Source organism: Aspergillus glaucus (genome assembly GCF_001890805.1).
Source record: "Aspergillus glaucus CBS 516.65 unplaced genomic scaffold ASPGLscaffold_19, whole genome shotgun sequence".
Lineage (NCBI taxonomy): Eukaryota > Fungi > Ascomycota > Eurotiomycetes > Eurotiales > Aspergillaceae > Aspergillus > Aspergillus glaucus.
The window spans coordinates 416,571-436,156 of NW_019170471.1; the positions used below are offsets into that span (position 1 = coordinate 416,571).

A 19,586-nucleotide genomic window follows, 5' to 3' on the forward strand; every position below is an offset into this window, starting at 1 on the left:
ATTATTGTATGGATGGTTGAAGCTTAGATATAAGGAAGTATTTAAAATAATTGCATTCATATAAACAATCATATCAATCATATCAGTATGTACTGGCATACTATCACTATTCACAAACCAAAAACCTATTAAACTCCCTTCGCCAATACCGCGCCAACCCAACCCATATCCAGCCAAAACCAGAACACACACAAAAAAAAAAAAAGAAAAGAAAAGAAAAGAAAAGAAAAGAAAAGCAGATCGTATCAATCATAATAGTTGAGAATCAGACGGCAACACCCCCCGCAGCAGGCACAACCCCAATCGGCTGAAGAGCAACTCGCTCTGCCTTCTTCGCCTCAAGATCCGAGCACAGCGAGGACATCATCATCCGGTACTCGTTCATCTTGGCCAGCTTGAAGCGCTGGATCTTGCCACTAGCTGTGCGCGGGATGTCCTCGACGAAGATGACACCACCGTCCAATGCCTTGTAGCTTGCAAGCTGTTTACGCGAGAACGTGTACACATCGTGCGCGGCCGGGGGGTTGATGTTGGGGTCCTTGGAGAGGACAACGAAGGCACGCGGGACTTCGCTGCCGTCTTTAGAGGTGGCGCCAATCACAGCGGCGTCTTCGATGGCAGGGTGTTTCAGGAGGACGGCTTCGAGCTCGGCGGGGGCGACTTGCCATCTGTTGTGTCATGTCAGCATAAACCCAATGATTGCATATCTACAAGGAAAGAAAAACGTACCCTCGGACCTTGATCAACTCCTTAGTGCGACCCTTGATGTAGAATCGGCCGTTCTGGATAGAAGCAACATCGCCAGTCCGGAACCACCCGTTTGCATCCTTAGCATCGTCGCGGCCCTTGTAGCACGTAAGCACACCGGCGCCTCGGATAAATAACTCGCCATCCTGCCCATCCTCCGTCACAATGTAACCGTCAGCACTGACCAGACGCACTTCGTACCCTGGCAGGCTAGGTCCGATGCTTCCGTGATCCACACGGTCGCCGTAGCGGCATTGGAAGACAACACCTGCTTCGGTCATACCCCAGAGCTGACCGGCCGTGGCGTAGGGGTGCAACTGCGACTGGAAGAGTTGCATAGATGCGGCATCGATCGGAGCGCCCGCGACACCTACGTAGCGAAGCGAAGACAGCAGATGAGACAGCGGCAAGGCGCTCTGGTTGAACACGTGAATCATGGCCGGGACCATGTATGTCTCAGTAATCTGGTACTGATGCACGGCAGCCACGAATTGAGTCAGCTCAAAGCGCGGCAAAACGAACAACGGCTGACCATATCGGACGGTGAAAATATGCGCCCACAGGGATCCGAAGAGGTGGAAAAACGGCAATGATAGCAACCGTGTGGCATTGTACGGCACATCATAGGCAATAGCAAGGTGCTGTGAGACGATCGCGTGATGAGACAGAATGGCGGCCTTGGGCAGGCCTCCTGTGCCGCTGGTCGAGTACAATGCAGCCGGGGTGGATTTTGCGATCGCTTCGTCGTTGAAGGTCACCCAGTCGTTTTCGCCGTAGCCCAGCAGATGCGCGAAATTCCGGTGGTATCCTTGCTCTGGCAGCAGCGACTCGATCGCGCCGGGGTAAGCCAGCGACCCCGATTGGAGCAGCTGTGTGACATACTGGGGTGCCGACGTGTCGAGTAAGCAGACCTGGCTAGGGAGCATGCCCCGACCGGTAGAAGCTCTGAGAACACTACCGAGCGCATCGGGAGAAGTAATGATCAGCTTCGGCTCGGACAGCTCCAGAAGATGCTCCAATTCGGCGGGCTGGCTCCGCGGGTTCGAGCCCATATACACGCCTCCAGCTCCGATAATACTGTAAAACAGGGCGGGGTACAGGATCTACAGCGAAGCCGATCATTTGATTAGCTTGCAAATAGATAAAAGGATGGAGCCGGATTTTCTTAGGTAAAAAAACAAGGGAAAGTGGACAGGGTGTCTGCTTACGCTGTTGCCCAAATGCACCAAGACACAGTCACCACGCTGCACATGGTGAGCCTGCAGGCCTGCAATCAGTGTCCGGACCAACAGCCGGAACTGGCCAGCAGAGAGAGCACGCGAGGGATCCTCAGCATCGATAAAGAGTGGTTGCTGGTCATCGTAGGCGATGGGGCCGCGGAACGCGAACGTCAATAAGTCGGTGTATACAGAATTGCCCGATTGGGACAAGGCCAAGGACGACTCCCAAGGACCCATGATGGAAATGATGGAAAAAGCTGCCGGAAGTCGGCCAAAATGAATAAGATAGGGATATGAACTAAAATAGAGACCGTCACTTCCGGTGCGAAGTAACAGTGACAATAATCAGGGAAGCACAGTCCTCAATCGTGAAGTCAAGCAATGCAATTGTGGAAGACAATTCTCCAAGGATAATAGAGAAAAGAAAAAAAGCATTCGAATCAAGGGGAAACAACCCCGATAGATATAATCCCATAGCCATCGTGTTTTGTCATTCCCCTCGAGGGGAATTCCATTTCTTTGATGTGAGATGCGGCCGTGATTTGGAATTCATTCGTTTTAGGCCGTGGCGCAAACACCACCCCGATCCACCGTCTTCCAGCCTCCGCCAGATCGCAGGATGATCGCAGCTTGAGACCAGAGCTAACCGCTTAAAGAAAACTCAGTTCCTTCCTTTCAAGTGTCGCCCGAGCGCCTGTCAAAAGTTCGGTTATTTTTCTGCCCCGTGGCTGATAATCGGAGAGCATAATCATGCTCACTGAGTGGTCCCTGGTCAAAGAAAGAAAAAAGAAAACAACTAGTATCCAAGGCCAAACTCAGTTCACATGTTCGCCGGATCCAACAATGATCTTCGCAACATTACCGAAAGGCCCGCCTGTTTGGGCGACAACACCACCACCACCACCTCCTCCTCCTCCTCCTCCAACAACAACTAACAAACTTCCGGTCCGAAGTTGTATCCCGCGCTTCTGTCATAACTGGGCTTTTGTTAATTGCATAATGCCGGACTTTCATTTATGATCCGAATTGTCTGCAGCCGAAGCTGAACATTTGACAATCAATAATAGTTCAAACCTATACCCCTCTGGAATCTGTTCCCGAAAGGATTAGATAGTCGTCCATCAAGATGCACATGTTGCAATTCACTCAGCTACCAGGGTGGGAAAAAAGAGGATGCCTGCGAGCTGCGAGCTGCGAGGGGTCCCATAGCCCCAGACCACCATCTCATCTATCGATCAATACGGTCAGCTAAAAAAGAACCCACATAGTCCACCAGGGCCACGATCCGATCCATGCCCGGCTGACGTCCGTGAAGTAGATCCCCAAAAGACCCGTGCAGAAAATCGATACTCCCTATCGCGGTTCACCCCCCTGGCAGTCTTGGTATTGACCCTGGAAAATGTGGCTGAACAAGTTATTGTCGGCTTTTGCGGGAATTCTGATATCTGGGTGTCCACCCCCTGCCCTCTCCGGCGCTCCACAGTTCGTCCACGATGAACCGGATCCACGGACCTGTTAGTGATTCGCTTATTTGCATCCTTCCCAATCCTTCAGGTAGCACGGAGAGGCTGAAGGAGGGGAAGGTAGGCGGCAAAGCTGCATTGTAGACAAAGGCTCTTTCTTTGAACAGGCGACAGGGAAAAAGAACGAGCGAGGGGAAACTCGCGCGAGAGGGGCTGACAAAAAGTACTATTGCAAAAGCCTCTTACCAAGCTTTGCAAAATCATCTCGTCCCCTAAAACCTTACTCTTTGAATCCGGTCGTCCGACTTATTTCCGTGATGCTCTGATACCGCCGCCAGTAGTGGAGTGGGCCACCCCGTGGGCCCTGAGTCGACGATCTTGTCGAGCTGTGATCTCGTGAATCAGTTATCGATCCACGCCGTGGCCACATTGCGAACACGAGCCCCATCATGGCGCATTGTTGTGGACGCCGGCATTCTGATCCGGTGATGTTGATCACTGCCCAGGGCTGTATGCCTCAAAGACGGAGGAAAGGCTGTCAAACCTAACTTCCGTCAAAGCCGACAATCCCGACTCCGACTGAACCTTGATAGCTAGGGCATCGATAGTTATACGAAAACGGTCCGCTCTAAATGTCGCCTCTTCTCAAGGCCCCAGTCATTGGCCAAGTTTTCTGCGTGTTGCTCTAGTAAGAGCTGAAGTAAGGAGATAGACGGTGTCGGCCTCGCATGCTCATTGGCAAACCTCGTGGATCCGGATGGGCACCGGATGGCAATAGTGCCCTTCCTCCTTCCTCTCAAGAATCAAAAATGAAAGAAAAAAGCTGGTTGAGTTCGTGATTATGGGAGATCGTCTTGAGTGACTGGGGTTACGAACCTCCGCTGTCAAAGGACAAAATTTAGATTAACGTATCTTCACGCATTGGGGAAAACAGCCGACTGAAGACAAGATAGCATTGTCATTCGAAAGGATTCAAAAGCATGCCAGATCCCTCCCACATGCAAATGCAGATGCACATGCCTTGTGGCCAATGAAAGTTTAAATCTCTTTATCCCATTCCTAGTGCGGATCAGGCCTGGTATACGACGACTCGGAACCTTCACGGACTTGTGCCTATATTTCTTTGTCTCCTCGGGAGCTCCTGACTCGTCCCTACTCGTCAGTTGTGTCAATACCCCTTCGCGTCTTCCATTTGCATCCAGTTCAGCAACCATGGCACCGCCAGGGCAGCATGAGATATCAATCCCCCCGCCGGCCAAATGTGCCTCAGAGTCCTCGAGCCCTACCGATTCAGTATTTATCGAGTCTGAGAAGGCCTTCCTCGAAAACATGTCTGACCCTGAGAAACAACAAGCCAACATGGATCCAGAAAAGACACCAGAGAAGACCGCATCCTCAGGGCTTCGTGACCTCGAAGCCCAAACCGAACCCGAACCCAAGAGAAGATGGTATGCTCCTATCCGGTATACCGCTCTTGACATCTATCGTCGTCTCTTCTCCATCGTCTTCCTCGCCAACCTGGGCGTCTTCATTTGGGTCATGGTTGCCAACCGTACCTTGATGGCCCTCATCAACGCCACAGCTGCCAACGTGCTCGCCTGTGGTTTGGCCCGTCAGCCCTTAGTCGTGAATACCTTCTTCCGCGTTGCATGCTCAATCCCCAGATCGGCCCCGCTCCGGCTGCGGCAGATCGCATGCAAGGTCTACCACTATGGAGGTGTCCACAGTGGCTGCGGAGTCGCTTCGTTCGTCTGGTACATCGGTTTCGTGGCCGTCTTGACCCGCACGTACACAAACCCTCCCGGTGGCCAGGCGGTCATCTCGTCTGCACCAGTCATCCTGGCGTACATCATCCTGGTGCTCCTCATGGCCATCATCATCGTGGCCTACCCAGGCTTCCGGGCTAAGCTGCATGACTACTTCGAGCTCACGCACCGCTTCTCCGGCTGGGTTGTGGTCGCCCTCTTCCTGTGCCTGCTGTTGGTCTTCGCGGACGAAGCCAGCAGAGCCGAAGGCGTCTCCCTGGGCAGTTTCGTCATCAAGATCCCCGGTTTCTGGTTCCTGATGATTGTCATCGCCTCCATCATCCACCCCTGGGTGTTCCTGCGCAAGGTCCGCGTGGAGCCCGAGTACCTCTCCGACCACGCCGTCAGACTCCACTTCGACTACACCAAGACCGCCTTCGGCAAGGGTATCCAGCTCTCCAAGCACCCTCTCCGTGACTGGCACGGTTTCGCCACCTTCCCCGACCCAGAGGGCAACACCTTCTCCTCCCTGGTCTCTAAGGCAGGCGACTGGACAGCAGACACCATCAAGGAGCAGCCCACCCACCTCTGGAAGCGTGGTGTGTTGATCTATGGCTTCGCGTACTCCATGCGTGTCTTCAAGAAAGTCCTCATCGTCACCACTGGTTCAGGTATCGGTCCCTGTCTATCGTTCCTGGGTGACGAGAACCGCCCCGAGCTGCGTGTCGTCTGGCAGACCCGAGCTCCCGTGAAGACTTACGGAGAGAAAGTCATCGACCTTGTCAAGCAAATGGACCCCGACCCGGTCATCGTCGACACCAACGAGAGGGGTCGGATAGACATGGTTCCTCTCATCAGGAAGCTGTACAAGGAGTTCGAGCCGGAAGCTGTCTGTGTGATTAGTAACGGCAAGGTCACGAAGAACACAGTTTATGAATTGGAGGCCACTGGTATCAAGGCATACGGGCCTATTTTTGATTCATGATTTTTCTTTTTTTTTTTTTTTTTTTTTGCGTTGCGGCTTTGGTGTCTTATGGTGTTGGTTGTCCTTTTTATGTGGTCTGTTTATGGGTTATGGGTTAGTATATCACGTTGATACGAGTTATCCGAATTATTTAATGCTTCTTGAAGAAAACTGATGAGGATGGTTGAAGGGGAGAAGAATGGAGGGGTGAAGAATCTGTATATAGCAAGGGCACCCCACCTTACCCGATTAGGTTGCGTGTGAACATTCCAATGCGATTCAGTTTTCAAAACAACAGAGTCACAATATGTACGAGTGCTGAGTACTTATATAAGTGTTCGTATCTCCAGTGCCCCCAACCAGACAGTTGATTGTGACACCCACGGCTCGTAAGACATTGACAAGGAAAGCCATACAATGTACTCGGTTTTCTACAACATTGGCCCACGAGTCATTGGATTACGGTGAAAGAGATCCAGCTGCGTTGCAATGTGTTGTGTGTACAACATAAAGCGAGGGATAACGTCCTGCTGTGCTTCACACCGGTGATACTGGACAATTAAGAAACGATGCGGTATATTATATATCAAATTAAGGAGCCTTTCTAGCCTGTATATGATAAGTCTAAACAACAACATGCACAAGATGTGAAGAAGAAGAAAAAAAAATAAAAAAAAAAAAAAAAAGAAGTCAAAAGAAAGATGATGGGTATCATGCAAGAAAAGAAAAAAAAAAAAAAAAAAAAAAAGTCCCCAAATGGCCAATCCAACCATTGTCTTCCTTGCGTCGCAGAGAAGAGATTCCTTGGGAAACACGTCTAAATTCAAAAGCAGAAACTTTTCGACCAGGTCATTTTCGACTCTGGTCTCGATAAATAACGATGTTGAAACGAAGTCTGAGAGCGTTTTATCTTTTGTTTCGTGGGTTGATTCATGGTCTCGTGTCATCATAATGAAACAGAAAAACATTGTTGAAAAGCGTAAATCGGAAATAGTAGGACCACCGTCAAAGTAGCTTATTGAGAGGGTCTGGATTCCGTGGAGATGTCGCGGTTGTTGCTCCCAGTCTCTTCCGGTGTCATCATCAGGTCATCGTTGGTCAAACGAGCTTGTTCATGCGTAGAATAGGTCGAGTCGCTGTCCAGCCGGAGGTTTTCCATTTGCTCCAGATCTTCGTACTCGGGTAACGGAAGAGGGGATCCTTGATAATCTTCCATAGTGCTCTCGTGGTCGATCTTGGTGTAACCGGGCGGACTGGCAGGGACATCCTCGTAGACAGGTGGCATTTCCTCGTCCCAGCTGATACCCAAACCGCATCGTTCGGTGACATTGAGGTTGAACTGCATGCGAAGCACACGTGCTGCGCCAGTTGGCGTCATAAGGCGAGCGTTTCGGTTAGAACAGAATTCCTCGGCGACAATCAATTCAATCACCAGGTTGTGCTTCGCCTCCAGGCCACCAGGAGCTTCCAAGTCGCAAACCGGGTTGCATGTCGGGTTGATGTTGGCTTCGAATTGCATTCTGATCTCGCCGCCCGCGGTATCGAAATCAGTTTTCCAGCCACTCTTCTCTTCGTTATGACCGATAACCCGTGTCTCCTGATGCAAGACCCCCTTTCCTTCACCACCGATTTTGTGGGCATGCCTGGCACAGGCAACGGACACAAGCTTCTGATGCTCTTCGATCCGCCACATCATTTTCCGCAACCGCCAGCGGGTCTGCGTTTCCTCACCCTTCTCAACGACTCCACTGAGTGTCATTTCGACGGGAAAGGTGCCAATGGGGTGAACGACCGAGGGGAGCACGACGCGGCCAGTGAGGTTGGTAGGGGGAAAAACGCGAATCGACGCCTTGTCGTTCCCTGGGATAAGTGCACGCTTGATGTGCAAGGGCATCTTGAAGGTGAAATTCTCGCCAGTGGTACTGTGTGCGCGAGCTGAGAGGAAATATTCGATCTGGCCCAATGAACCGTTGGAAGAAGCAGGAAGGTGGCCGGGAAACAGGTAGCTAAAAGGGAACTCATGGGTTCCAGGCGTGAGGTGCAAAGGCTCGGTAAGGAAATTCCAGTGGGTCAGTTCTTCCGTACGAGACAGGCATGACTGACAGTCTCGCGAAACCGGCTTCTTGGTGGAGGCCTTGGACATTAGACGCATATCCAAGCTCTCCAAGTTGACAACACCCACTGCGTCTGTCACTTCAACCCGCAGACGACCGGAGAACAAAGCACCAGTGGAGTTTGCAGGGGTTCCGTAGCAGACCAAAGGAGGCGACTCCACCATCACATCCAATTTGGCAGACGCAGCCAGAGCATCCTCCCTGCTGGTCCGTTCCTTGGAGCGGCCCAGACTGCGGCGTTTATCCTTGCTGTGGTCCCGGTGAGGGTGGATCAATTGATCCATCGCGACGGACAGACGACGCTCTGGAGACCTCGCACGGTCATGGTGATGCTTGAACACGTTAGGTTTCTTAGGGAGGATGGAGAGGGTGTGATGGTTTGTCGAGCTGTGAGGGATTTCATTGACGGAAGATGAAGATGAAGAATTGGAACGTGAGGAGGAGCTGGAGGAGTGAAGAGAATAGGAGGGGCGAATGAGGTTGGAAAGAAGACGGCCAGGCATGACTTGTGAGTTGCAATTGATCCGTCTTCAAGAGAGTATTATATGCGTCTGTGGTATTCGACAAGTTTGAAGAGCAGACACTAGGTACACTCAGGTATAACAGTAGTATGGAGCGCAGAAAGAAGACGAGAAGCTAGAAACCAGCATAATCCAATTGCCACAAGAAGTAGTATCGAGGGTTGTAGTGTGTTGATATGATGGCTGATAGTTGGTGACTGTAATGTGAATGGAGAGAAGAAAGAGGACCAAAGTGGGTGGCTTCCGTATTTGAATGAATGACATAGAAAAAGGGAATTTTTTTATAGTTTGACTGTTTCTAGGAGATTCCCCGATCTGGCCAATCAGAGACACGGTTGGCAACGGTCCAGACAGAAGAATCTGTCACTGGCAGTGGGACGGTGGAGCAGGCACGGCAGGGTATGTAACGGTAAGGTACGAGTACAACTAGTACATACAATACACGCATGGCATCAAGGTACCTCAGTACCTTGCCTCTGTATACTCTGTACACTCTGTACAGCGCATTGTATAGAGCATAGTATAGAACCACACAGCTAAGAAATCATGTAAAATGGCATCAAACCACTGAGCTCTAGTGCCATCAATACATACTCCATACAAGTACATGAATAGCATGCCCCACGCCCTCTGACATATTAAACCAAGTCAGGCGATCTTTATTTGTACGTCGACTATTCTAGCCGACTTGCATCAGCAATCATCACCTAGAACCCTGGTAGTTACACCTGGGCAGATGACTCATAACTGTCACAGGTGGCCTTTGTTTGCCTGAGGCCATGTCTGGGACAAATTAGATCATGCTGAGGCTGGCCACTCCCAGGGGTACGTATTCTAGAATGTGTACATGTCTCTGTCAACTGCCACAGTTCAACGTCTGCCATCGGTGCCGTCATCCCACCATCACGTGGCGTCATGCTGGTCGATGTGGTGACCGCCGACAATACGCGTACAATACCAGACTCCTGTAAGGCTAGTGGGAGATCCTCTTGATCCAAAAATGATGCTTTGCCCCATCCGGCTAGCCCTACAGCCATCGGGTCCGCTCGCGATGAAATTTTCTGATTCGATTTTTATGTAGATCCACTGAGCTTCCTAAATAAGAAAAGTGAAAAAGAAAAAAAAAAAATTTTTTTTGCGGCTTTCGATCCGTTCCCTGTCATACCGTACAGTACGATACATACCTTCATTAGGGAAAGATACCCCGCATTGCAGGATGGCTCTTGCGTCACTTTCTACTGAGCATCTATGGAAATTCGACTATGAGGGTCAATATATATTGCTCAGTATTGAGTAAGAAGTCCAGAAGAGTACGAAATCCACCAGAAATCATGAAACAACCTCATTGTCGTACCAGTATTAGTCAAGAAATCCACCCGTTGTCGGTCTCAGGAACAGATAATTACCTAACATGTCGCTCAGAAAAGGAACGTGATCTCGGATGATCAGGTTATTGATCGGAGGGCGTAGTCTGATACAATATGTGTTAACCGGCAAACCTCTCCAGCGAACTTCCTCTTTGGTTCCGGCCCGGTGCTGCCGGTATGTACCAGCTATGAGTCAACTCGGTTGTTTTAATCTACTTTGAGTACGTGCTTGACTGAGGGGTTTATTATTTTACCACCTGCATACTATGTACTAGCTACGCCAGTCTAGCGCAGAAGAATTCTCCGCGGGCATCATCCCACGGGGCTTTGAAAACTCTGTCGGAAATCCTCCTGCAGCCATCGTCAATCATAATACCGGTCATTAGTGCTTTTAACGGAGAATGCCGTATTGCCGTCGTTTCGGAGTTTTAACCGAAATCACGCTCTGGGTGTTGATTGGTCAATTGTGCCGCGCTCGGCCCGTGGTTTCTGTCTGAGGCACTAATACAGCTAACGGTTTTGGGAGGGATAGGGCTTATTACTAGGGCTGTAATGCGTCACAGTAATTTGGTTCTCGGCGATACTCTGCCATCTTTAGATACTACATGGAAACTTGCTAGTGATGTTCCACAAAATGCTTGTATGTCTATTAGTAGCTAGGGACAAGAATGGCCTGCGGAATAACTGCTTTACCGGATCTTCGACCCCGGATCAACTCACGTGACTCACGTGACCACATCCAACTTTACTCCAGAGCTTCTTCAATGCCACCGTGTCATTGTATAGACTACGCACTCATACGCGCGTCTTTGACAGATAAAGTTCGTAACACTATTCAATTCCTCATTGTGCATTCACATCTGCAACCAGTAACGCGGCCATTGCATTGCAGACCAAACACCAAGCACCGAGGATGCGATGAACTGAACCGCATTCTCCACTGCTCCACAATCCGCATTGCTTGAGCTTCCCCTGAGGTGACGCAGCTCCAGCTTGTTCAACGTTCCCAAACAATTCCAATTACAAAAGAACACAATGTCGTCGTCAGCGGACTTGTTCACAATAGGTCTCGCCATCTCCGCCGTCATCATTTTCTGGGGTCTCTCCTCGACGTCTTCCTCGCCGTTCGCCCGCTCGTTTCCGCGGTTATACAATAAGCGGATATGTCTCTTGATTGCGCACCCGGATGATGAGGCCATGTTCTTCTCGCCGACGGTGTTGTCGCTGACACGGCCGGAGTTGGGGAATCATCTCAAGATTCTGTGTCTGAGTAATGGTACGCCTATGTCTTGTATCGCGAGATAAGAAGGGAATAGAGATAACTGATATCATGGCAACACAGGAGACGCCGATGGCCTCGGCCCCGTCCGCGCAAAAGAACTCCAACAAAGCGCCAAAAAGCTCGGCCTCCGTAGCGAATCCGACGTCTTCGTCGTCGACGACCCCTCCCGTTTCCCCGATAGCATGACAGCAAACTGGACCGAGAGCGATGTATCCAACATGCTTGCATATGCGTTTGCCCCCGAGTTGGCCTCCGCCTCTCTGAAAAAGAAGAGCACGAATAATGGGCCTCCGGTCTCGACTATCGATGTGCTGTTGACTTTCGACAAACATGGTATCAGCAACCACCCCAACCACCGCTCGCTGTACTATGGAGCTCTACACTTCCTGCGTTCGTTGATGAGGGATAAGCCTGGTTATGCGTGCCCGGTCTCACTGTACACATTGTCCACGACAACCATCTTCCGGAAGTACATTGGTATCTTCGACGCGCCGTTGACTATGCTCCGCGGCGCATTGCACACGCTTTTCTCGGGCAGTGGGAAAGGAAAGGGCAAGAAGGATGAGCTGCCTGGTCAGCTGTTGTTTATTAATTCGGTTAATGAGTATCTGACCGCGCAGTCGGCGATGGTTAATGCGCATAAGAGTCAGATGGTGTGGTTCCGGTATGGCTGGATTGCCATTGGGAGGTATATGGTTGTGAATGATTTGAGGAGACAGTGGGCTTGAGCGAAGCGGATGATACTGTATCTTCGCTTTACTCTTTGTATGACTTGGACTGTTACATATTGTATGATATACCCGAAATGAATTAATACCATATAACTATCATCCTTGAATACTCAAACGTTGCTAGACTAGATATTAAACATGAATACCGACCTGGGTATTACTCATTGACAGTACATTTCAGTGTAGTAGAATGTACATCAGACAATCATATCATCGTGGTGATAGAACGGAATTGGGACGAAAACCCTGATAGTCTTCCCAAGTGGAAGAAGCAACTTAGGAATCACTTCGCATCATCAGCAGCATGCTCAAACCTCGGAGCACCACATCCCCAAAACAACCGATTTAGCGGCGGATTATCAAAATCCACCGATGAAAACGCCCGTCGACACCGTTCCCAGAAGAAATCATCATCAACCTCACGCTGCTCTTTTCCATCTACCTCTGCATCTGCACCAGGATCGCCAGCAACCCGTCGCCGGATAGGAACCCTATCGTGGTAGTTGACATAAGCCTCGCCCCAACGCGTCTTTCCACGGAACTGCACTAATCCACCACGGGTATGATAATTGAACGATTCAGGTAAGAAATCCTGCCATTCTTCGACTGCGCGGGGGAGAAGACATCGTTCCCAGACTGGATTATTGCGGCCCGTCCAGCGGTTGTTTATCATCAGGAGACGGGCAAGTCGTTCCATGATCATGGTTTGTTGGGCGGTGCGGAGACGGAGGATGTCGTAGTTGTGTACTGCATCTGCGAGGGTGGGGGAGATGAGGACTTCATTTCGTTGTTGTGGGTTGTTGTGGGTGTGTAATGTGCAGAGGTATTCTTCGATGATGTATCGGGCTTTCTTTCGCCTTTGTCGTGTTTCAGTAAGCACGTCGCAGGCAGCGCGCATGTGGTGCAGGAACTCGGAGAGCCGGTCTCGGTCCCAGGCTGTTTTGGCGAGCATGTGGTGGATTTGGATTGTTGGGCGGACGTTGTACGGCGCTGAGATCATGGTTTGGAACATGACAGTTAGGAAGTCGTAGGGGACCTTCCCTTTTGCATTGCGCTTTGCATCGGGGCCAAATCTTGGACGGGACAGCACGAAAGCCCGCTCGAATAGCTCAAGCCACACCTTTTCTGGGACTGCGAGGCTATAGGAATGAGAGATAAACTCGATTGTGCGTAGTGCAGCTGGTATTTTGTTGTTTGTGCCAATCGCATGGGCAACTGCGAAGAGGAGATGGCTGCTAGGGCGTAGAGGTGACGAGGGATCGTAGGTCGTGACTGGAGGAAGCTTAGAGTTGTCTGGCTCTGCTAGCAGTGCATCGACATCGACGTTCCACGCCGTCTTGAGCACATTCTTGATGCCTCTCAGATGCCCTACCCGGCCGCAAGCCAGAATCACATTCACAAAGGTTGCTTCGTTCCCTTGGTGTCCTGCCTCTGTCATCTCATTGAAGATATCCAGTACCTCTTTACGGACACTTCGACCAGCAGTCCCGTAGCCCTGCCAGCCTTCATTGGGATCGACGAACCTTCGCTTGCGATAGGCAAATGGGGTCATTCGCAGATTGTACTTTTCCCGACCAGCGTACGCCCCGTTCCAAACCTTGGCTTCCATGTAGTAGTTGTAGCATTGTACATCCGGATTCACTTCGTTGTCTTTCATGCCGTACCAGATCCTGTCTGCCACCATCGCATCGCCAATTGACCGCGCGCAGTCTAGTAGATGTGTGTATTCAGCTAGACCCAGGTGGTGTCCGGCCGATTGACGAAGCTGCACGATTGCTGCGACGTTGTTCACAAACTCATCAAAGACAGACTCCAGTGACTTGTATCCTTTCGCTTGTACTGTCGATGGATGGAGTGGTCGGTGTATTTCACGATACGGATCTATAAAATAGCCCGGCGAAAGAAGATGTAGGGCTTCAACGAATGTATTCTGGGGCATTGACGCGACCAAATCGGCATAACGAGGGTCCCGCATCGCATCCATAGCCTGATTCGGATGCGCATCTTGAATAATCTGGTAGAATTGGTCTTCTCTCTCTGCTTCTGTCTTGTACTCTGGCTGCGGCTCGTCCCCCAGAGGCCCGGGGAATTGTGCTAGCGCAAACTTCCCTCCATCTTGGGCCTTTGCATCTCCCCAATTGTTTCCATGCCTTGTCCCAATAGTAGTAGTTGTAGTCTTCCTCCCCTTATGGATCGAGAAATTCGTCGAGTAACGAGTGGTCGAAGTAGAAAATCGGCGGGTGGAAGCTAAAAGAGCGTACCGATATGACATAATACCCACCCGCATTGAATCTCGAAGACGAAAATACAAAAAAATACAAAAAATAATAAAAAGAGCGACAAGAAGAGACGAAAAAGAGAAAGAAAGGACGACATCTTCAAGAATAACACCAGCAGTCAAAATAACAACAACAGCCAGTACGACACAGCAGGGAATACAGACATTCACTTTGCTTCCTCACTAAGTCCGCACTGCTGGCTTGGCGGCGATTCACTTCTGCTTCTCTCCAGCAGAACCACCACTTTACAACTCTCAATTCACCATCTACATCCACACTCGCTTCTCAAGATGGCCGATACTGAGGATGCGGGCCCGTCGTCCGTCTCGGAACCTTTAGATTTGGTGCGCCTGTCGCTCGACGAGATCGTGTTTGTGAAACTTCGCGGGGATCGCGAGCTCAAGGGTCGTCTGCACGTGGGTGTCTCGATACAAATCTTGGTTGCTGGGGCTGGGTATTGACGCAGATTACTAGGCCTACGACAGTCACTGCAACTTGGTAATGGGAGAGGTGGAAGAGACCATTTACGTTGTGGAGGAGAACGAGAGCGAGGAGGAGACCATCAAGGTACGAGCCAGAAGCGCTGGGATTTGATTCTGAGAAGAGGCTAACATATGCGCGCTGTTTAGACGATCAAGAAGCAGGAGGAAATGCTCTTCATTCGAGGTGTGTATTGATTCTTTCCGTGATGCTGGCCCACAACAGGATACTGAAACGATTCTTGCGCTAGGTGACTCGGTGGTCTTGATCTCTCCCCAGGCATGATTGCGACACGTTTACCCGCCGAACGAAGGAAATATATCGAAATCGATCAGGAAGAAAGGAACATTCGGACAATGAATGGATAGACGAGACATGGGCTGCGGAAAGCTATAGAGCTACGGACACCCGACCTACGGCCATGAAATGATACCACGAAGACAGTTAATGTCCTGCTGCATCGATGATACTAGCAAATACTCCGTTTCAATGAATAGCAGGATGTGAAGAAGAAGCGCCAGGACCGGGAGTACAAGACGGACAGTGACAGCAGTTCTGGGGCGGCTATTCACCCTGAGTTCGTGTATAATTTCTTTTTATTTGCGTTCCTCCAGATTGACTCATATCTGTCATTCTGCCCGTAGTAAGAGTAATACAAGCAGTAGTGGTAGTGGTAGAGGAATCTGCCTTGGGGCATGACTCAATGGCTGCCCGCGGCGATGACTCCGCCTCTTAAGCTTCCATTGCCCGTCCTCTATTCCACCTTCCATTTCACTCTCCCTCTCCATTCCTCTTTCTTTCACTGTTTCTAGACTAGAAGCATGATCACTCGAATATCTACCTGATTGCGGTACAACGCGATCCATTGTCTCCCCCGCCCGACCGAAGAATACACCTACCTACTTGATTGGAACTACGAACTACAACTACACCAACTACGTGTTAAGAAAGACAGCACAACCATGCCGTCTGCTCCGAAACTGACGCTGGAGGAGCGATGCAGAGGCGAGATCGTTCGTCTGCCTACTCATCTGCTTGCTCGTTGTATCCAAGCTAACCGGTTCTCCGCAGGCCCTCAGCGAATTCGCGGAATATGCAGACAAACAGCAAGCCTACCGAACTCATGTTGCCCCCAGCGCTCCAAGCGACAGTGGGTACTCGACTAATACCCACGAAGATCACGCAGAACTCGAGATCCTTGACCAGCTCGGACTGTCCGACACTCCCCGCACTGTGAAGTTGAAAGACCTCCTACTAGGCACGGGCGAGAACACGGAGGATAGCATTCAGGCGTTGGCAGGGATCGTCCAGACTCGCATCGATGAGGGCCACGGAGAAACCATCTTCGACTTAGGTCTTGAGGATGGAGGTGATTCTATGGGGTTTGACCTCGAGCAGTGGAATACGGCTCTACAGCGCCTGCGGGAAGCTGCGGGGACACTCCCCGCGCATGACCGCATCCTACTCACGCACAACGTTGGCGGCCCCGCGGAATCCAGAGTCAAGAACGACCGCATCCAAGGCACTTGGGGTAAAGTTCTTCTGCGCCAGCCCGCTGAGAGTGTTGAGGAACTGGCGGAACTTCGAGTGGCGGTGGTGGGTAATGTCGATGCGGGCAAGAGTACCATGCTGGGAGTCCTCGTGAAGGGGAACCTGGACGATGGTCGTGGAAAAGCCCGAGTCAACCTCTTCCGCCACAAGCACGAGATTGAGAGTGGACGTACCAGCTCGGTGGGACTGGAGATCATGGGCTTCGACAGTCACGGAGAGATCGTTGGCAGCTCGCAGGGCCGGAAGATGTCCTGGGAGGACATTGGCAAGCGATCCTCGAAAGTGATCTCCTTCTCTGATCTGGCGGGCCACGAACGCTACCTGCGGACGACCGTGTTTGGCATGCTGAGTGGAAGTCCCCATTACTGCTTGCTGATGGTTGCGGCCAATAACGGATTGATTGGAATGAGCAAAGAGCACTTGGGAATTGCACTGGCGCTGAATGTGCCTATCATGGTGATCATCACCAAGATCGATATATGCCCACCCCAGATCTTGCAGGAGACCATCAGCCAGCTGAGGAAGATTCTCAAGTCCGCCGGTGCCCAAAAGATTCCCATTTTCCTCAACAACATGGAAGAAACCATTAACACCGCAGGGCAAATGGTCAGCCAGAGGATATGTCCCATCTTCCAAGTGTCCAACGTCACCGGAGAGAACCTTGACCTCGTGCGAACGTTCCTGAACATACTCCCCCATCGTGTGCAATACAATCCGGAAGGACCTTTTGAGTTCCTAATCAACGACACGTTCTCAGTCCCTCATGTCGGCACGGTAGTTTCAGGGGTGGTCAAGTCAGGAGTTATCCACGCTGGAGATACAGTCGTGGTCGGACCAGACTCTCTGGGGCAGTTCACGACGACAACGGTCAAATCCATCGAACGGAAACGCATCCAGGTCAATGCTTGTTTTGCTGGACAATCTGGCTCCTTCGCTCTGAAACGGGTACGAAGGAAAGAGGTCCGCAAGGGCATGGTTGTCCTGAGAAAGATGGACCAGCCCCCTAAGGTCTACCGAGAGTTTATAGCGGAGGGTAAGTTCAATGAATCCAATGCTATAACGCAGTTTGCTAATGTTTGCAGTTCTGATTCTTTCTCACGCAACCATGATCAAACGACGATACCAAGCGATGCTGCACGTAGGGGCCGTCAGCCAGACCTGCTCGGTGATTGACATTGACCGTCCCTTTATCCGGACGGGAGATCGTGCTCTGGTTGCCTTCAGGTTCATCCAGCGCCCTGAATTTCTCGCGCCTGGTGATCGAGTCCTTTTCCGAGAGGGAAAGACTAAGGGATTGGGGATTGTCAAGAGTGTTGGCTACGACCCGGCGAACCCTCTGTATCCGGATGCGAAATTGAACGAGGAGACGTAGCTTTATTGCGGTTTGTTTTGTTTAGCCTGGCGTCTGTTATTTACGAATCATGATTATCCCGGTCTGTTAGGAGTTTCTTTTCACGGTTGTTCATGGCTATCGGTAGTACTGCAGGTTATACAGATGTACAATGATGCCAAATGTGATGCTAGAAGCAGATGCACTTCAGCGACTATCACACTATGTATAGAACTGAAGATCAGAATCATGAAGCCATACCCCGACTTTTGCCTGTTTATCGATTTCCCCTTTCGCCAACCAACGTGGACATGACGTCAATTATGACACCAACTGGTTCTCCCCAGCCGCATTAAGTAGGAGTACTATGATTCCATACTATGATTCCATACTATGATACCACGGACACCCCAGAGTCTGTTCTTTGAGTCTAACATGTGGCCATCCACTGACGTATGTTGCTGTCTGCTATCTCCGGATTCTTATATAGGGGCGTTGTCCGGTCAGATCTCACTACCATAATACATTATCTGGCAAGCAATTCGATAATACTTAGCTTGGATTTCTTATATCACTTAAAATTACCTTGCTAAGGCTAAAGTATCCGCTCCGCCATAATGGAGACCATAAACAGAGCCCTCGACTCCGCTTCGCATGCTATCTGGGGTGAAACCCACCCCCAGCACCAGCAGCACGGCGAAGAACCTCTCTCCGGAGTCCAAGGACAAGGGAAAGCTACAGACCCCTATGATGCCGGAAACCGCGATGGTAAGCCTCCCTCTGCCTACGACTACATAATGCCATATAGAACCCTAGCTAATTGAACAAACAGTCCAACCCGACGCCCCCTCCACAAAATCCCCAACAGCAACCACACCTGCCTCCCAAAAGAAATCCGTCCTAGACCCTACCGGCCGCTCCTCCGAGCCTCTCAGCCCCGCCATCAGCGAAGACGCAGACCCGCAAATCGGAGGATACCCCCGCCCGGGAACCGGCAACGGCTTTACACCAGCGGGACTAGCTTCCGGCGTTCCAGAGGAACCAGGTCTAGATGCGGATCCAGTGCTTGATGGTGGTGAGTCGTCGGGGGTTGATCCGAAGAGCGTGAGTCAGGCCCAGAGACACAGCCAGAACCAATACCAGGGGATGGCGAATGCGACGGGTGTTCCGGAGGGTGAGCAGAGGACTGTTATGGGGAATAATCCGCCTGGGTTGAATTCGAGGACAAGTATGGGTCCTGGGTTGGGGGCGATGGGGGAGCCTAGTGCTGCTGTGGCTGGGGGTTCTGCTGGTGGTGCCGCTGGTGGTGGTGCTGGTATTGGTGGTGGCGCTGCTGCCGCGGGAAGTACTGCCGGACGAGGTGACAGCAGCACCGGCCAGGCTGCTGAGCAGAGGGCTAGTAGTGGTGGTGGCGGTGAGAGTGTTCAATATGGCAAGCCATCCGGTGAAAATGACCATCAGGTTAGCGAGGAGGCGCTCAAGGGTCCGCAGGGGCCGCCTCCGAAGCAGTATGAGTTTGAGAAGGAGATGGAGGAGAAGCCTGCTAGTAAGGGTGCTGGTGGGGGTACGTACCTTTCCCTTGATTCATTGACCATAATGCTGATGTGTTTAGCAGGACAATCTCAACCCCAAGGAGGGAAATCGGCCCAGAACGGGAACGGTGGCCATCACCATTTCAAGGCTATGGAGAAGATGAAGGAGAAGATGGGTAGAGCTACCAAGGCTGGAACTCATAAGTAGACCTGCTTGTATAATAGATTGGGATTGATTGTTCGATGTATTAGTATTTTCT

The 19,586-nt window shown here is 51.0% G+C and overlaps 9 protein-coding genes across 9 annotated transcripts; 5 read left to right on the top strand and 4 right to left on the bottom strand.

Annotated features, from left to right (window-relative positions):
• Positions 1 to 182: 182 nt before the first annotated feature.
• afeA (adenylate-forming enzyme AfeA) lies at positions 183 to 2,460 on the bottom strand. The gene is made up of 4 exons (XM_022549078.1): positions 1,956 to 2,460; positions 730 to 1,850; positions 338 to 668; positions 183 to 286 (listed from the first exon to the last, which is right to left on the bottom strand). Exons 1-4 carry the CDS (start codon positions 2,202 to 2,204, stop codon positions 266 to 268), a joined length of 1,722 nt encoding a protein of 573 aa, XP_022398117.1. The 5' UTR covers positions 2,205 to 2,460; the 3' UTR covers positions 183 to 265.
• Positions 2,461 to 4,232: 1,772 nt separating this feature from the next.
• Positions 4,233 to 6,293, top strand: ASPGLDRAFT_670821 (integral membrane protein TmpA). Its single transcript, XM_022549088.1, has 2 exons — positions 4,233 to 4,288; positions 4,349 to 6,293. The coding sequence occupies exon 2, from the start codon at positions 4,643 to 4,645 to the stop codon at positions 6,158 to 6,160; it is 1,518 nt and encodes a 505-aa protein (XP_022398118.1). The 5' UTR covers positions 4,233 to 4,288; positions 4,349 to 4,642; the 3' UTR covers positions 6,161 to 6,293.
• Positions 6,294 to 6,859: 566 nt separating this feature from the next.
• Positions 6,860 to 8,972, bottom strand: ASPGLDRAFT_50474 (alpha-arrestin). The gene has a single exon (XM_022547318.1). The coding sequence runs from the start codon at positions 8,754 to 8,756 to the stop codon at positions 7,155 to 7,157; it is 1,602 nt and encodes a 533-aa protein (XP_022398119.1). The 5' UTR covers positions 8,757 to 8,972; the 3' UTR covers positions 6,860 to 7,154.
• A 387-nt stretch (positions 8,973 to 9,359) lies between these two features.
• Positions 9,360 to 9,759, bottom strand: ASPGLDRAFT_50476 (uncharacterized protein). The gene has a single exon (XM_022547319.1). The coding sequence runs from the start codon at positions 9,689 to 9,691 to the stop codon at positions 9,497 to 9,499; it is 195 nt and encodes a 64-aa protein (XP_022398120.1). The 5' UTR covers positions 9,692 to 9,759; the 3' UTR covers positions 9,360 to 9,496.
• Positions 9,760 to 11,176: 1,417 nt separating this feature from the next.
• On the top strand, positions 11,177 to 12,151 carry ASPGLDRAFT_28243 (PIG-L family deacetylase; the record flags this gene model as incomplete). The annotated part of the gene is made up of 2 exons (XM_022543740.1): positions 11,177 to 11,417; positions 11,484 to 12,151. 2 exons carry the CDS (start codon positions 11,177 to 11,179, stop codon positions 12,149 to 12,151), a joined length of 909 nt encoding a protein of 302 aa, XP_022398121.1.
• A 286-nt stretch (positions 12,152 to 12,437) lies between these two features.
• On the bottom strand, positions 12,438 to 14,138 carry ASPGLDRAFT_68731 (uncharacterized protein; the record flags this gene model as incomplete). The annotated part of the gene is made up of 1 exon (XM_022549290.1): positions 12,438 to 14,138. The coding sequence occupies one exon, from the start codon at positions 14,136 to 14,138 to the stop codon at positions 12,438 to 12,440; it is 1,701 nt and encodes a 566-aa protein (XP_022398122.1).
• Positions 14,139 to 14,477: 339 nt separating this feature from the next.
• ASPGLDRAFT_671416 (U4/U6-U5 snRNP complex subunit LSM3) lies at positions 14,478 to 15,554 on the top strand. Its single transcript, XM_022549095.1, has 4 exons — positions 14,478 to 14,849; positions 14,908 to 15,000; positions 15,063 to 15,099; positions 15,164 to 15,554. The coding sequence occupies exons 1-4, from the start codon at positions 14,724 to 14,726 to the stop codon at positions 15,196 to 15,198; spliced, it is 291 nt and encodes a 96-aa protein (XP_022398123.1). The 5' UTR covers positions 14,478 to 14,723; the 3' UTR covers positions 15,199 to 15,554.
• Positions 15,555 to 15,680: 126 nt separating this feature from the next.
• On the top strand, positions 15,681 to 18,068 carry ASPGLDRAFT_60333 (putative GTP binding protein (GTPBP1)). The gene is made up of 3 exons (XM_022548430.1): positions 15,681 to 15,926; positions 15,985 to 17,497; positions 17,547 to 18,068. The coding sequence occupies exons 1-3, from the start codon at positions 15,876 to 15,878 to the stop codon at positions 17,834 to 17,836; spliced, it is 1,854 nt and encodes a 617-aa protein (XP_022398124.1). The 5' UTR covers positions 15,681 to 15,875; the 3' UTR covers positions 17,837 to 18,068.
• Positions 18,069 to 18,411: 343 nt separating this feature from the next.
• On the top strand, positions 18,412 to 19,534 carry ASPGLDRAFT_28246 (uncharacterized protein; the record flags this gene model as incomplete). Its single annotated transcript, XM_022543741.1, has 3 exons — positions 18,412 to 18,562; positions 18,627 to 19,358; positions 19,410 to 19,534. 3 exons carry the CDS (start codon positions 18,412 to 18,414, stop codon positions 19,532 to 19,534), a joined length of 1,008 nt encoding a protein of 335 aa, XP_022398125.1.
• Between the last annotated feature and the right edge of the window lie 52 nt (positions 19,535 to 19,586).

Excerpts from the sequence above, each read along its gene's own strand:
- afeA (XM_022549078.1), bottom strand. The coding sequence starts at position 2,204 with ATGGGTCCTTGGGAGTCGTCCTTGGCCTTGTCCCAATCGGGCAATTCT. Across the intron at positions 1,851-1,955 it reads TGGTGCATTTGGGCAACAGC|ATCCTGTACCCCGCCCTGTT; the intron begins GTAAGCAGACAC and ends GCTTCGCTGTAG. Across the intron at positions 287-337 it reads CGCTGTGCTCGGATCTTGAG|GCGGGGGGTGTTGCCGTCTG; the intron begins GCGAAGAAGGCA and ends GTTGTGCCTGCT.
- ASPGLDRAFT_670821 (XM_022549088.1), top strand. The coding sequence starts at position 4,643 with ATGGCACCGCCAGGGCAGCATGAGATATCAATCCCCCCGCCGGCCAAA.
- ASPGLDRAFT_50474 (XM_022547318.1), bottom strand. The coding sequence starts at position 8,756 with ATGCCTGGCCGTCTTCTTTCCAACCTCATTCGCCCCTCCTATTCTCTT.
- ASPGLDRAFT_50476 (XM_022547319.1), bottom strand. The coding sequence starts at position 9,691 with ATGACGCCACGTGATGGTGGGATGACGGCACCGATGGCAGACGTTGAA.
- ASPGLDRAFT_671416 (XM_022549095.1), top strand. The coding sequence starts at position 14,724 with ATGGCCGATACTGAGGATGCGGGCCCGTCGTCCGTCTCGGAACCTTTA. Across the intron at positions 15,001-15,062 it reads GCGAGGAGGAGACCATCAAG|ACGATCAAGAAGCAGGAGGA; the intron begins GTACGAGCCAGA and ends CGCGCTGTTTAG. Across the intron at positions 15,100-15,163 it reads GGAAATGCTCTTCATTCGAG|GTGACTCGGTGGTCTTGATC; the intron begins GTGTGTATTGAT and ends TTCTTGCGCTAG.
- ASPGLDRAFT_60333 (XM_022548430.1), top strand. The coding sequence starts at position 15,876 with ATGCCGTCTGCTCCGAAACTGACGCTGGAGGAGCGATGCAGAGGCGAG. Across the intron at positions 15,927-15,984 it reads AGCGATGCAGAGGCGAGATC|GCCCTCAGCGAATTCGCGGA; the intron begins GTTCGTCTGCCT and ends GGTTCTCCGCAG. Across the intron at positions 17,498-17,546 it reads CCGAGAGTTTATAGCGGAGG|TTCTGATTCTTTCTCACGCA; the intron begins GTAAGTTCAATG and ends TAATGTTTGCAG.